Genomic DNA, 15,237 nt, shown 5'->3' with positions numbered 1-15,237 from the left:
GACAGCGTGCTCGGGTCTTGCGCCGAATTGTCTGTGCTGCAATGTCGGCGTGCCGAAATCTCACGCGCTTTTGTCCTGTCACCAAAGCTACAGCCTCTGCACCCTGGGATTGTGGGTTCAAACCCACGCTACTCCTTGTAACCCTGGGCAAGTCACTTAATCCCCCCATTCCCCCAGGTACATTAGATAGATTGTGAGCCCTCAGGGGAAAATGGTTAAGTACCTAAATAAACTCATGTAAACCGTTCTGAGTTCTTCTGGGAGAACAGTATAGAAAACTAACTAACTAAATAAATTGCCTATTTTTTGGACTCTGCATTTTCCTGGAACTATTGAGGGGATATTCCTATTACTATTTTCATTGTATACCAAGTGGAGTTTTTTATGGCCAGTGACCGTTATGGGTCTGTTTATTTGTTTAAGTATTATGAGCATTCCCTAGTCCCGTTGGGTTTTAACTGAGGCCTTTTTCTCCACCTGTTTGGTTATTTAAGGGTTTTTTGCCTCATAGTCTCCAGAAGAGAGTGGATTTCTTATTACTTATATTGAATTAGTCTCTTCTCTAACCTTGAGGATACACATCATAGTCATACTGTTAAACTTGGAGAGAACAGTTTTCTCCTTAATTTTATAGATCTCGCCATGTCAGGAAATAGCAAATCTTTTGCCCAGAAAATAAATTCTCTTCCTTTTTAAAGAAAGATTTTTAGAAACAACACTATCTTTCTCAGTGATGAATATAATCAAAGGGTTTGCCCTGGTGGAAATATTATCAGAGGAACTTTCTAAAACAATTGGTTAAATCTAGAGTCCTTTCTACCAAGGAATCTAAACACCCTTTGGGGGCTGATTCTACAAACATGCGTCCCGATTGTAGGCAGTGGTAGGTGCCCTACCGCCATCTCACAGCTAATCAGGACACACGTTTGTATTTTTTTTAAAAAAGCAGGCGTGGAAGGACGCCTACTTTGTAGGCATATGTCAGGCACCTGTGGAGACAAGTAGAGACGTTGATGGATGCCCAAGGCATGGTGTCCACCAGAAGTGGCCTTGGGCATCCATAAGCATCCCTACGCAACTCTGTAGGAGTGAGACAGAGGCCATAAATCTAGGCCTGTAAAATGCTGGTCTACATTTAAGGCACCTGTTAATAAAAGTAGACATGATTCTCTACAGGATGCCGATGTGTGATTGACAGGTGATCGGTGGCCGCCAAGATTGGCATCATTTAGAGAATCAGGCACTTTTGAGGGATACGGGTGACTAAGTTTTCACCAGGTTACACTTGGCTGGGTCTCCGCGTGAGCGGATCACCGGACTTGATGGACCCAGGGTCTGTTCCGGAGATGGCAGTTCTTATGTTCTCCCCTCACATTCTCCAAAGAATATAAAAACCAATTAGCAACTTGAGATTGCATGTATGGCATTAGAGTCTGTCTGGTACAGTGAGCTTAATGCTACCACGCCAGTGTTTCTAAAAAGCTGGTAAGGGAAGAACAACAATCTACTACTACTTATCATTTCTATATTGCTGCTAGACCAGGGGTAGGCAATTCCGGTCCTCGAGAGCCACAGGCAGGTCAGGTTTTCAGTATATCCACAATGAATATGTATGAGATGGATTTGCATGCACTTCCTCCTTGAGATGCAAATCTATCTCATATATATTTATTGTGGATATCCTGAAAACCTGATCTGCCTGTGGCTCTCGAGGACCGGAATTGCCTACCCCTGTGCTAGACTTACGCAGCACTGTACATTAAAAATCCAAGAGACAGTCCCTGCTACGTACAGCTCACAATCTAGTCAATGGACAAACAGAACAAGTAGATTCCATGAGGTTGATGGTACTTACGCTCCTTGAGGCCAAAGCACTTGGCCCATTCATCAAGAGCGATGTACTTGTCGTTGTCGGTGTCACACTCCATAAAGAAACGGGTGGTACAGTGTTCCATGGGGATGAGCGGAGCACGGAGAGGAGACAGTTCAGTGTGGGACAGATATCTGCAAGAAACACAGAATGTTAGGCATTGGGCTACAAAGTCATACTATCAGCATACGGCCTACGTTTAAGGCGTCTCTTAGTACAAGCGGACGTAATTCTCTACAGGATGCCGATCTGTGATTGACGGGTGATTAGCAGCCACCAAGACTGGTGTCATTTAGAGAAGAGTGGGGAGTGTAGTACAGTGGTTAGAGCTACCGCCTCAGGTTCTGGGTTCAAATCCCATGCTGCTCCTTGTGACCCTGGGCAAGTTACATAATCTCCCATTGCCCAAGGTACATTAGATAGAGTGTGAGCCCACTAGGACTGATCGGGATAAATGCTTGAGTACCTTAATGTAAACCACTTATGCTTAAATAAATAAATATTAGTGTCTTACATTTTCAAAATATATAATATGATCGAAGGTATATGTCAAACCAATATTGGGAGATGGTCTCCCTTCGGCCACCCCTTGATTACCTTCAATTTAATGTTAATCTTCAGACCCTCAGAAATGCCACCAGATGTTCAAAAACATTTCATAACAACTGGCTTTATGCATTCAATCTTCACCGGGTCACTTCTAACGCTATTTTCTTAAATTAAATTGAATAGAATGTGCTAAACCTTCAACTTTGCAAATTTGTATAGTATAACTGCTGTGTTCATACTTAACTTAGGTGGTAAATGGTAAGGGACAAGGGAGGCGTACTTGTCCCTTATCATTTACCACCTAAGTTAAGTATGAACACAGCAGTTATACTATACAAATTTGCTAAGTAGAAGGTTTAGCACATTCTATTCAATTTAATTTAAGAAAATAGCGTTAGACATGACCCGGTGAAGATTGAATGCATAAAGCCAGTTGTGATGAAATGTTTTTGAACATCTGGTGGCATTTCTGAGGGTCTGAAGATTAACATTAAATTGAAGGTAATCAAGGGGTGGCTGAAGGGAGACCATCTCCCAATATTGGTTAAATAAATAAATATGGCATAGAAGAGAAAATGGCAAGAGGAGATTAGATTATAAACTCATTCTTCCCTTTATGGCGGTATAGTGAACTCCTAGATATCGCCAAACATAAATATATGTAAAACTTCTCATGCACGTCCATTGTGGATATCCTGAATGTGTGACTCTTTGGAAGCTCCTGAGAACAAGTCTGGAATCCAATGGACTAGAGAAAACGTGTTATGAATTTGCACACTCATCATGATAGCATTCTCCGCACTGTTCCCTCTAAGCTAAGCAGGAGTCCTCCAACTGCTTTGGTGCCATGAGGGGGGGGGGGGCTTCAATATTGTATTTTCATTCACTGGGGAGAGATAGGTTCCCTGGAGATAGGTTCCCTGGAGTCCATGCATCTACCACCCTTACAAAAAGGGTGGTAGATGCATGGAATAGAAGTGGTGGAGACAAAAACTGTGTCTTAATTCAAGAAAGCATAGGACAGACACGTGGGATCTCTTAGGGAGAGGAGGAGATAGTGGATGGGCAGACTAGATGGACCATTTGGCCTTTATCTGCCATCATGTTTCTATGTTTCTATAACAAAAAAGCTCTATGACTTCACAATGCGAGTGTTAAGAGCCTTAGCCAATAGGGAGAGGAGGAGATAGTGGATGCTGCAGATGGGCAGACTGGATGGGCTGTTTGGCCTTTAGCTGTCATCTATTGAAAATATGATACAACAATTGGCAGGACTGTAGGTGGAGGACTCCTACCCAGCTTAGAGGGAAAAGTGTCCATCAGATGTCAATCTCTGGCCTAGTTACTAGAGAGGTCGTTTCACTCTTTGCACGATCACTTACCCATCAACTGGGTGCTGGTCCAGTTGACCAAATTGCCAATGCACAGGGAAGATGTACATGTTGTAGTTCTTTTCAAAGTCACGGACCAGCAGCTCCACTGGATGGTCTCCAGCTTCCAGGCGTTTTTCATTCTCATGGATCTTTTTTATCTGGAAAAATCACAGCATAAAATGGCTTCTGGTCCTTAGAATCCTATTTATTTTTAAATTTATAAACCACAATCCCAGGTCCAGGTTGCCCAATGTGGTAAAAACTATACATAACAAAACCAATAAAAACTATATATAACATTGCATAATCATGAAAACAACTGAAGGACCATCAAAGCTAAGACAGAAAAGATTTCAATATAGGGGAATCCATATAAAAAGGCCCTAGAATAAAAAGTGACCTTTCCAAACTAGTTTATTTCTGCAAAGGAGTAATAATTGACTAGCAGAGATGAAGAAGGGAAAAATACCCTTCCCCACTGACACAGGTGTGTCATATAAAGAAATGATAGTGCCTCCAAGAGTAAACATTTCAATAATGACGAAAGACAAAAATCCAACACATGTTAGGAAGGCCTAGTCTTCCTCACCAAATCCTCAAAATTGATCATGATATCAAATCATAAGAGTTAAGAACTAAATCAACCAGTTTAGATGACGAGTACAACACGACACATGAAAATACAAAAACATGGCTCCTGGACTTTACAATAAAAAACTTATCACGGAAAAGGTCTTCAACTATCCATGTCAGGTGGCTAACTGAGCAAGAACAGCTGTTAAATAATTGGCCTCAAAATCCAAAAAGACAAATCAACATCCCTGGGTGCAGGTGCAGCCTGGCATGGATAGTTGAAGACGTTTTTTAGTGATAAGTTTTTTAGTGTATAATTACGTCTTCTCCCACTGTTTGGATTATATCCTGGACTTTACAGACAGCTCCAGCTGCTGGCTCTATGTTATCTCTATAGCATTTTGGGGCTTCACTTATCTCTATAGCATGCTGGAGAACCTCACAATTAGGGCCCACCAAATCTACTGCTTAAGGTACCCCTACTCAAACAGTACGAAAATGCTCATTGGCATTATTTCCAACCAGTAGAATAGCGAGGGTGAGAGGCGACCCGGGTAGTGGGACCTCTCTTCCACCCTAGTCTCCGTCCCCCCCTGCCACGCATGTGCTCCCCTTTCTGTCCCTTTAGTTGTTCTCCTCTGACGTCACGCCCTACGTGCGGCACCCAGAAGCGACATCAGCGGGAGAGACGACGCGGTCGCAAGGAGCACGATGAAGTTCTTGCTCGCGGCGGTGAACAATTAGAGGTACGAGGGAAGGGAAGGGGGAACACGCACGTGGCGAGGGGAGGAGTGGGAAGAGGCGGGGGGGCAGAGAGGAGGAGCGGATTGCTCCCCCACCATCACCCTTACTACACCACTGTTTCCAGCAGACGTAATTCTATAAAAAGCTTTCTCATTTAGCTAATAACTGCTAAACTATAACAATTTGCCAAGAGTTGCCAACTTTTCTACTGGGAACATCTCAACACTTAACTCAAACTCACTTTACGTGACACATTTTGCTTCTCAAATCTGAATAAGTCCCCCAAAACAGCAAGAGACAGAATAATTTAGGAGCAATACCATCTAAAATCTCAACTGTGTTACCCATCCATGAACCTGCCATGATTCTCATCTAAAGAAGGATCAACATAGTAGATGACGGCAGATAAAGACCCGACTGGTCCATCCAGTCTCCCCTTCCTGATTCAATTTAAATTTTTTCTTCTTAGCTATTTCTGGGCAAGAATCCAAAGCTCTAACCGGTACTGTGCTTGGGTTCCAACTGCTGAAATCTCCGTCAAAACCCACTCCAGCGAGTATATTTAACAGGAATATATTTAACAGAATTCAGTGGGGTCATAGGTAGGGTTGCCAGATTTTACTATAGTAAAATCCGGATCCCTAAAACCGCCCCATCCCCGCCCTATTCTACCCCCTGTTATACCTCAGTCCCACCCCAATCCCGCCCTATCCCCGACCCAGGTAAATCCGGACATCTGATAACCCTAGCTATGAGTACGCCGTTAACAGACTGTCATTCCCTTTATGTTTCTTTTTACCTTGAGCTTCTGCTTCTCATTCAGTAGGTTGTTGTCCTCGTCTCTCTCGAACAAGGTGACCAGAACATTCTTGAGCCAGTCTCTCATACGAAGGGGAAACTCGGTCAGCTCAGCATCCAGGCAAGGAGCAATCACTGTAAAACAGTTGCAAGGACAAACGTCAAGCCAACATGAGTACAATAACAAGCACTCTTCCTTATCTCTTCATGTGCTAGGGCAGGGGTGTCAAAGTCCCTCCTCGAGGCCGCAATCTAGTCGGGTTTTCAGGATTTCCCCAATGAATATGCATGAGATCTATTTGCATGCACTGCTTTCATTGTATGCTAATAGATCTCATGCATATTCATTGGGGAAATCCTGAAAACCCGACTGGATTGCGGCCCTCGAGGAGGGACTTTGACACCCCTGTGCTAGGGGATTTTATTGATGCCGCTCTCTCTTTGCGTCTCCAATGCTTTCCGTTCGTCTTTTCAGCTAATTCCAGCAATCTTTCTCTTCGCTCATCTACTACAGTTGAGGCCGATATATTCAGCATTGTTTAGCCCGGCCGGGAATGGCTAAATAGCACATAGCTGGTTATTCCACAATATTCAGTGGGAGATAAACGGTATCTTCCACTGAATATCCGGCTTAGTGGATCGGCTAGCCTATCACCGTCAGTATTCAGCGTCTCACCAGCTAAGCTTGCTGACCAGACAGACTACATTTTTAGTCAGCTCTATCTTTGGCTGTTGAGACTTAGCCGGATAGCCGATGAATATTGGCCTTGCCAGCTATGTCTCAGCCTGCCAAAAATAGACAGGAAATTCAGTGCTGGTTGTCAGATATGGTGCTGGCATTGAATTTCTGGGTTCACCATGAACCACCGGTAATCACCAGTGATCCCATGCAGTCTTAATATTGGGGGGCGTTGTATTTATCTACCATGCACAAAGTGATATATGTACAATTATATCTACCTACCTATCTATCTATCTATTCTATCTTGACCCCTTTATCTATCTATGCAACCCCTTGTTTGCCTATCTTTCTCTCACTCTCTTTCAGTCCTAACCCCTTATCTATTTATCTATCTGCTGAGGCAGATAAGAAATAATGAAGATATAAAGCACTCATGTTAAAATATTTGCAACTATGCAGGCTGTCTGAACACTACAGTATTCCCTTAGTATAAAATGTAATACAATGCCAATAAATTCAAATGATATGATGCACATCTCATCTGAGTTAAACTGTTTGCATTTAGATATTACTATTGTGCTCCTTTTTGTTACTTTATAATTAGAGATTGAAAGATCAAGTTTCAAGTTTATAAAAAAAATTTGATAAAATGCTAATCATAAATTCTAAGCGTTTTACAATAAAAATTTTAAAAGGGGCCGAGTTAACAAACTATTAATGACATAATATTACTTACATGAAACAATAGGATAGTGGGGAGAAATCCAATTTAAAAGAAAAGAGAGAACAATTATGGATAATAACATAGGGAAAGGGAAATAATAAATTTTATATAGAGAATGAATATTTTATAGAAAATGGGCTAGAAATGTTCCATGCATCTTTAAATAAAAAGCTTTTGAGGCCACCTTTAAATGGTAAATGGATGGTGAAGAGACAGGGACCGAAAGGAAGAGTTTTAAGGGAGTGGAAAAGTCAGTGTTGCTTTTGATGCAAAATTTGCAAGCCTAGTTCAGGCCTTCATTTACCAAAAAAATAAAAAAAAAGAATGCTTACATTTGCAAGGCCCAATGTAATCCAGGTGCAGCTTGTGTCCCTTTTTCGTACCCTCCAGGGCGCATTTGGTGGCAAAGAAGTGGCAGGCAGACTCATAGGTCTTGTTGTCGGTGCCACAGACCTGGGAGGAGGAAGAAAAGAAACAGAATTTACTGATAAAGTTTAGGCAGACTTGTAGCTGGAAGCAAAAGCACCTATAGCTCCAAAAATCTGAGGAACTTGTCCAGGACTCCTGAAAACGATGTAAAATGAGAAATGCAAAATCTGAAAGCAGGATATTACAGCAATAACTCCCCCCATCCCAAAGCTATGATTACGAAATAGATTAAAGTTAGATACAGGCCTCTGATAACTGCAGAGCTAAATATGAACTAATTTTTAGGATCCTTTTAGTAAAAAAAAGTGCCTTAGTGCAGTGTTCTTCAACCACTGGTCCATGGACCAGTGCCGGTCCACAGAAATTTCCTGCCGGTCCACAGGGCCAGCACATGCATCAGTCCCAAAACAGTGTTCTTCAACATGGTGCGATCGATGCGGCGTTATCTTCGAGCCAGCTCCTTCTTCCTAACTGATTCAGTGCACAAAGCCATGGGCAGTGGCTCCTATGGGCATCCTGCGCCTGAACCGGAAGCCTTCTCTGACTTTGCAACGTCGGAGGGAAGGCTTCCAGATGAGGCACGGGACGTGCAAGGTGCAATTAGTACTATTATGGGGACGGTGTCTGGGGTGGAGATTGAGTAGAGATGGGCAGGGTCTGGCCCACGACTTAGCCCAGTGTTCTTCAAACGCTGGTCCATGGACCGATGCCAGTCCACAGAATAATTCTTTTATTTCTGCCGGTCCATAGGTGTAAAAAGGTTGAAAAACACTGCCTTAGTGTGCCTTTGCATGGTTTATTCCCACATGCTAAGAGTATGTGGCCATACATTAATATTTCAATACACAGCACTCAATAATGTTGACAGATAGGAGGAAGCTTACTTAAATCACAAAAAATATGTGGAGAAAAAGTCCTCGCAAAAATACTTGCTCAAGTCCCTTGTCCAATATCTCAAGGCTGGAGGAACCTGTTTCATCACGGGTCGTAAAAAAAAAAAAAAAAATCACCTCGCACTCAAAAATATTGGTTTGTTCTTCAGAACATACCAACAGTAAGGTTCAGTAAAGTCTCTAAATCTACTGCATCCCTTGTGCTGTTGAGCTTTCTTTCAATATGCATAACAGTGTCCCCATTTCATCCAACGAGCCCCTAAACATTGAATAGCTTTCATTCACTTAGTATAAAAATTTAGGGCACCGTGGTCTTGCCTTTTCAAACTCGCCAATAGTGTCTGGACAGCTGGAGGGGTCCTGACAAACACACATTGGGGTGTTGTTGTCATCTACTTCACACACCTTCCCGTGTTTGCAGTGATGGTTCAGACAGGGATCTATGGAAGGTCATAAAAATCAAAGTTAAAGGATGAGCAGTTGGAAAACAGTGTTGGTTAATTTTTTAGCCTCCAAACCTGACTTTATCATTCCTTAGGAAAATATAGAGGTTAAGTACTCCCCCTCAGATATGAAGTACCATACTATAAAAAGTTAGAAGTCAATATTCAGCTGGCGGCAGTGAGCATTTTTTGTGGCTGATGGCAGCTTTTGTATGCTTGCATATTCAATGCCATGCCATGTAAGGGCAATAGCCCTGAATATTTGAGCATGTTCAGCCATCCAGCACTTATCCAATTAAAGGCAACATTCCACCCTTAACCACAGGGCCAAGGTTAGACATGCTGAGGTCTAGGGCAGAAATTAAGGTGTCCACCCCTATTCCTCTCCTCCCTCCACCTCTCCCAGTTTCTCCACCCACCTCTCCCATCCAGCATCCCGCTCTTCATTTTAAAATCAGCTGCTCCAAGAGGCCCTTGTGAACCAGGATGTCATTTTCTGCTCCCCACCCAATTTTGAAGCCCCCCTCACCTGTTTAAATGCGAGGAGGTCACCGGCCTGGCTAGTGATTCTCTAATGCTGCCTGTGGCCTCCTCGGCGCTGTTCCTCGGCTGTGGTCTGTCCATGAAACAGGACGTTGCAAGAGATGGGAGCAGACTGCAGCAAAGGAACAGCGCTGAGGAGGCCGTCGGCGCAATTACAAAATGACTGCTGTGCCAGCAACCAATTTACATTTTTACAAGTAAGGGTGGCTTCATAACTAAGTGGGGAGAAGGGAAGGACATCCTAGCCCACAAGGGGCCCTCTGGAGCTGTGGAGCCCAGGGCAGCTGCCCTGTTTGCCCCCACCCTCAGCCCCCAACACCAGCTCTGCTTAACCATATAAGTTAAACCATAAAAAATTAGGATTGTGTTTCATGTAATCAGTTACCTTATCTGGTTAAGTGCTGTAACCAGATAAGTGCCGACACCAACCCAAATCTACCCCCTGACCACCCATAACACAGCTGGTTTTGGCTTAAGTGGTTAGATGGGATCTTCAGCAGCAGAATCCAGTTAACTGCCACTGAATATCCCTGGATAGGTGATTTAACTGGAAAGGAGCCTCGCCTCACTAGTTAAATCACTGTGAATATCAACCCCTTAGAATTTTAATTTAATAAGTAGAGTTCTAAGAACTGTGTTCAAACATAGACCTGTTGGAGCAGTTACAGCTGGGATAAATTGTAGCTATTGCCTAAGAGAATTTAAAGTATCTTTTGTTGCTACCTCCACACAGATGAATTCTTAAACTTCAACTTTTTCTTACAAATAACAGTGATTTTAACTTTTGTTGCTGGTTTAGTGACTGTGATGCCAGACTGAACTCCAGAGTTTTGTGATTATACGTGATTTCCTTTTGTTCTTGGCTCTTCTTAGAAGCATGCCTAGCTAGTTGCGTTTTTCTAATGAATACGCATGAGATACGTTTGCATATAGTGGAGACCCATTATGCCCCATAGTCCATGTAAGGCACTCAAAATTGTGCATGCCCAATTTGTACACACAATTTAATTGGCTAGTGAGCCAATTAGTGCCAATTAATCAGAGCTAATTAATAATAATTTGAATTTAGGCATGTATCTTTTCATCAGTATTCTACAAGGATCCATGCATAAATATTTAAGTGTGATTCTAAAAGGGGATGTAGCTATGGGAATGACATGGATTGGCTAGATTGTTCCTAGGATCTATTATAAAATACATAATATCTGTGCCTAAATTAGGGCTCCTTTTACTAAGCGGCATTAGAGCATTTTACCACGGGCCAGTGAGGTAAATGCACTGATGCTCATTGAATTCCTATGAGTGTTGGAGAATTTACCTCACCAGCCCGTGGTAAAATGCTCTAACACCGCTTAGTAAAAGTCAGCGTTAGGCACAAGGATGTACATTAGGTTTCAGCTGGTGTAAATCCTTGTGCTCAAAGATGGATACAGATCTGGTGCTACTGTAAGTGCTATTTTATAAACAACATCCAACTTTGAACACCATTTATAGAATAGAGCTTAGCACTCTTTTTTTTTGGTGCCCAAGTTTGGATGCCCTCTACTGAATTTAGCCCTATGACGGGTTGCTGGAAAGTTCTCAACCCAGTCAACCAACTTCCTAAATTCTGAGCTTTATTTTGCCACTGTAGCTGAAAAGACTGTTTTCTCATTTCATTAAATGATGAAGAAACAAAATTCTGTGTTTTGACATTGTTTCAAACCATATCCAAGTCATTCTCTTCTTGATTGGTGTGAACGGCCCAAGCAATCACTTCCCGCCACTTCACCACCAACAGGTTACTCTGGTCTTCTTTTACTTCTACTGCACTCTACACTCTTCTAAAAACATGACCAGGCTCCTCCGAACTCACTTCCCTGGTCACTGGCCCACCAAAGATTGCTCTAGTCCCTCTGGTTGCCACCGGATCCTCTTCCACCCTCAAGAAACTTCTGGGTCTTCTGGGACCCCGGTACCATTACCAGTCCCTCTGCCGGTCACTTGCCAGTCAGCGTCAGTCAAGGGTCTCGGGCTGCTTCCAGTACTATTATTGGCTTTCTGCTGGTTGCTACCAGTCCTGCTGGTCCCTCCACTTGTCACTCACCACTCACCATCAGCCTAGGATCTCAAATTCCTCTGGCTTCTTCCCTCTGGGTCTTCTGACCACTTCCTCTGATCCGTCTACCAGGCATTTTCCAGTCACCTTCAGCCAGGATACCACCAGTACACTGGTTCCCCCATGGACTGGTCACTCCCTGAGGACTATCCTGGTCACTCAGACACTCCTCACTGGTCACAGTCGATCATCAAGCTTGAGTATTCTCCAATCACTCCAAGCTCTACCAGGCACGGGCTGGTCAAGGTTAGGCTTAACAAGGGTTAGGCTTTCACCAGCATTCCTCCCTCATGGTTTGCCTAAGTTCCCAAAGGAGCTTTGGCTTTTCCCAGCTCTTTGTTCTGGAACTCTTGTTTTCAGCTCCCAGAGAGCTCCCAGGTATCTTTGCAGCATCTATATGCAAACAAGCTCCTTCTTCTAATGCTGAGACTTCCCTCTGCTGGCCGGTTACACCCCGTCACAGTTGGGCTGAGAAATTTTCAGCACCCCCTCATATATGTAAATTTGTTTCATTCAAATACATTGCGGTAATCCTCAAAACCCAACTGGCAATGTTGAGAAATGCTACTCTAGTGATTTTAGTTTGTTGCGTATCTATAATTTATACATGTTGCCTGGATCCTTTGGCGTCAGAAGATAATAAATACCCTGAGTGATAAAGGTGAATTATGTTTAATAGGTAAATGCATACTCTCAGGAACAATTTCCTCTTCAACATTTGCAATTGCTTCATCGAACTCCCCAACTTCCACCTGCACAGGGTTAATCCCCACAGGTTCCTGCAAGCAAAAGAAACCTTAATCATTCATGTTTAATTAACTGGTGCATGATAAGACATCGCTAGCAGATGAAAGCAGACGTAACTACATGATGCCTCTTAAAAATTGTCCAAGCCAAGGCACTCTGTAAGACGAGAAAGGGCACCTTTAAAATCTTACTCCCTAATATTCAGCCCATGGAAATCAGCTACTACTATTTATTATTTCTATAAGCGTTACCAGACACAGGCAGCGCTGTACATTAAATACTCAAAGAGCTTACAATCTAATTAAGACAGACACACAGGACAGAGGTGAATCTATGCATTTTGCTCAGGTAGGGATTTACAAAAGGTTGATGAGGATAAGGTAGGAATTCTATGAGCATTGGAGCTGTTACCGCTGTGGTTGATGCTAAAAAGCATGCTACATTGTCAAAACTTGTACTGCGGATATGGTAATACTGCCAGAACAGATTCCTGCATCAGCATTTCAGTTCAAGCAGGGACTGTAGGGAAGGGGATATCAAGAGGAAGAAGCCTATGATATCCATACTTCTTACCTCGGTTATAGTCTCCTCTACCACCTCATCTTCTTCTAGCAAAGCATCCTGCTGCTGGGGGAGAAAGGTAAGATATAACACTCAGACCAGGATAGAATTCTGAGGACAAACTTTTTAAAGTAATTTTCATATAACATATAGACTTAAAACAATATTCATAAAGGACTTATGCCGTCAGCACCAGATGCCGACCAGGTAAGTCCTTTTCAAAAAAATTTCCTATCTACACGTGATGACATTATGGGGACAATTCTACAAGTGGCCCCTTCCATTCAGGCATCCCATGGATATCAATAGCCCCTGGATTCCTATATAGGGCACCCAGATTTATCAAGCTGTTAATGACCAATAATTAGATGCTAACAGCCAATCATTACGTTGACTGGTACCAATTAGGTTTAGTGCAGGGGTGTCAAACTCAAGTAATAATAATAATAATAACTTTATTCTTGTATACCGCCATACCCAATGAGTTCTAGGCGGTTCACATTAGTTAAACATGAATTACATGCAGTTAGGAATAGTTGAACAAATTTACATTAATTAATTATAGTTACATGCAACGTTACATGCGGTTCACATTGATTAAACATAGTTAAGTAATAATTGAGCAGAATTGCATGGAGTTAGGTTTAGAATGGGCAGGGATGCAGTCAGCGGAGAAGATAAAATTGGGGAGAAGGGGAAGGTGGGTAGGGGGGAAGGGGTGGGGCAAGAAGAAAAGGAGGGGGAGGGGGGATTCTATGAGTGGGGCCAATTAAGTGTCATGGCGTTGGAAGAGGTGTGTTTTGAGTAGTTTTCTAAAGCTGAGGTAGGTTGGAGCCTCGAGGATTAATTGGGTTATCCATGGGTTTAGCTTGGCGGCCTGGAAGGCGAGGGTTTTGTCAAAGAATTTATTGGAGTGACAGAGTTTTAGGGAGGGGAAAGCGAATAACTGGATTCTGCGGGAGTTCTTGTTTCTGTTATTCAGGATGAAGTGTGGGTTGATGTAGTTTGGGGCTAGGCCGAATACTGTTTTGTAGCAGAAACAGGCGAACTTAAATAGGACTCTGGATTCCAATGGTAGCCAATGAAGTTTGTGGTAGAAAGGGGTCACATGGTCCCATTTTTTCAAGCCGAATATAAGACGGACAGCGGTGTTTTGGATCATTCTGAGTCTTCTGGTATTTTTCTTCATGGTGCTCAGGTAAATGATATTACAATAGTCCAGTATGCTAAGAACGGAGGATTGCACTAGGAGGCGGAAAAACGTGTCGTCGAAATATTTTTTATAGTGCGTAATTTCCAGAGCACCGAGATGCTTTTCTTAACTGTAGTGTCGGTGTGTTTCTCCAGGGTTAGGTGTTTGTCCAGTGTGACTCCTAGTATTTTTAGGGTTTGTTCGAGGGGAAAGGTTGATCCTTTTACTTGAATTGTGGTGTCTATGATTTTGTCTTTGGGGCTAGCCAGAAAAAATTTTGTTTTGTCGGGGTTTAGTTTCAGTCTGTAGGATTGCATCCAAAGTTCTATCTGGTTGAGTGTGTTTGAGAGGGCAATGAGGAATTCTGGTGTGAAGCTGGATAGCGGGATGACTATTGTGATGTCATCTGCGTAGATGAAGAATTTGAGTTTGTGGCTGTGCAGAAGATTACCCAGGGAGGCAAGGTAGACATTAAACAGGGTGGGGGACAGGGGGGAGCCCTGCGGAACACCACAGGAGTTGTCCCAGCTGTATGAAAAGGAGTCATTCTTAAATACTCGGTATGATCTGTTTCTTAGGAATCCCTGGAACCAGTTGAGGACCTGGCCGGAGATGCCGATGAATGCAAGGCAGTCTAAGAGAATGTTGTGGTCGCTCCTGCTCCTCGCTTTCAAAAACTTCCATGAAATGATTCCGTACTACATGAAAACTAAACTACAAATCTACTTCCCAAAGTGACCACTGAGGTCCCAAGGAGAAAAACAACTGACCATACCTTCTGGCTGTTCCCTCAAAACTGAAACCGCCCGCAAACGCTTCTACTCACATTTCATACCCAAACTTTGGCACACAATCCCTCCATCTGTTCAGATCACTAGATGGACTCTGGAACTTCAGGAAGGCCATGAAAACCTTCCTCTTTACTAACGCAGCGCCTTAAAGTCATTCACCCTGAAATGCCACCCAGTCAACGCACCTATGCCACTTAATCTCACCAGATGCTACTTAGTGCATATGT

General features: G+C 43.0%; 1 protein-coding gene and 1 long non-coding RNA gene across 4 annotated transcripts in view; one reads left to right on the top strand and one right to left on the bottom strand.

Moving 5' to 3' along the window:
* Positions 1 to 15,237, top strand: part of LOC117351721 — a 110,970-nt gene that overhangs the window by 17,301 nt on the left and 78,432 nt on the right. The gene's annotated exons all lie outside the window — the stretch shown is intronic.
* Positions 1 to 15,237, bottom strand: part of SPARC (secreted protein acidic and cysteine rich) — a 40,200-nt gene that overhangs the window by 1,592 nt on the left and 23,371 nt on the right. The window contains exons 3-9 of one of the 2 annotated variants that reach the window (XM_033927464.1): positions 13,040 to 13,090; positions 12,411 to 12,498; positions 8,954 to 9,075; positions 7,646 to 7,766; positions 5,909 to 6,042; positions 3,802 to 3,950; positions 1,856 to 2,004 (exon numbers count right to left, since the gene is read on the bottom strand). In XM_033927464.1, coding sequence (XP_033783355.1) covers positions 1,856 to 2,004; positions 3,802 to 3,950; positions 5,909 to 6,042; positions 7,646 to 7,766; positions 8,954 to 9,075; positions 12,411 to 12,498; positions 13,040 to 13,090 — 814 coding nt within the window. Of the gene's footprint in view, positions 1 to 1,855; positions 2,005 to 3,801; positions 3,951 to 5,908; positions 6,043 to 7,645; positions 7,767 to 8,953; positions 9,076 to 12,410; positions 12,499 to 13,039; positions 13,094 to 15,237 lie in introns of both variants that reach the window. The other variant, XM_033927463.1, reaches the window with a different exon arrangement.

This window comes from Geotrypetes seraphini, chromosome 18 (genome assembly GCF_902459505.1).
Source record: "Geotrypetes seraphini chromosome 18, aGeoSer1.1, whole genome shotgun sequence".
NCBI lineage: Eukaryota > Metazoa > Chordata > Amphibia > Gymnophiona > Dermophiidae > Geotrypetes > Geotrypetes seraphini.
The sequence above is the reverse complement of the archived record's forward strand: the minus strand, read 5'-3'. Positions and strand labels throughout refer to the sequence as shown.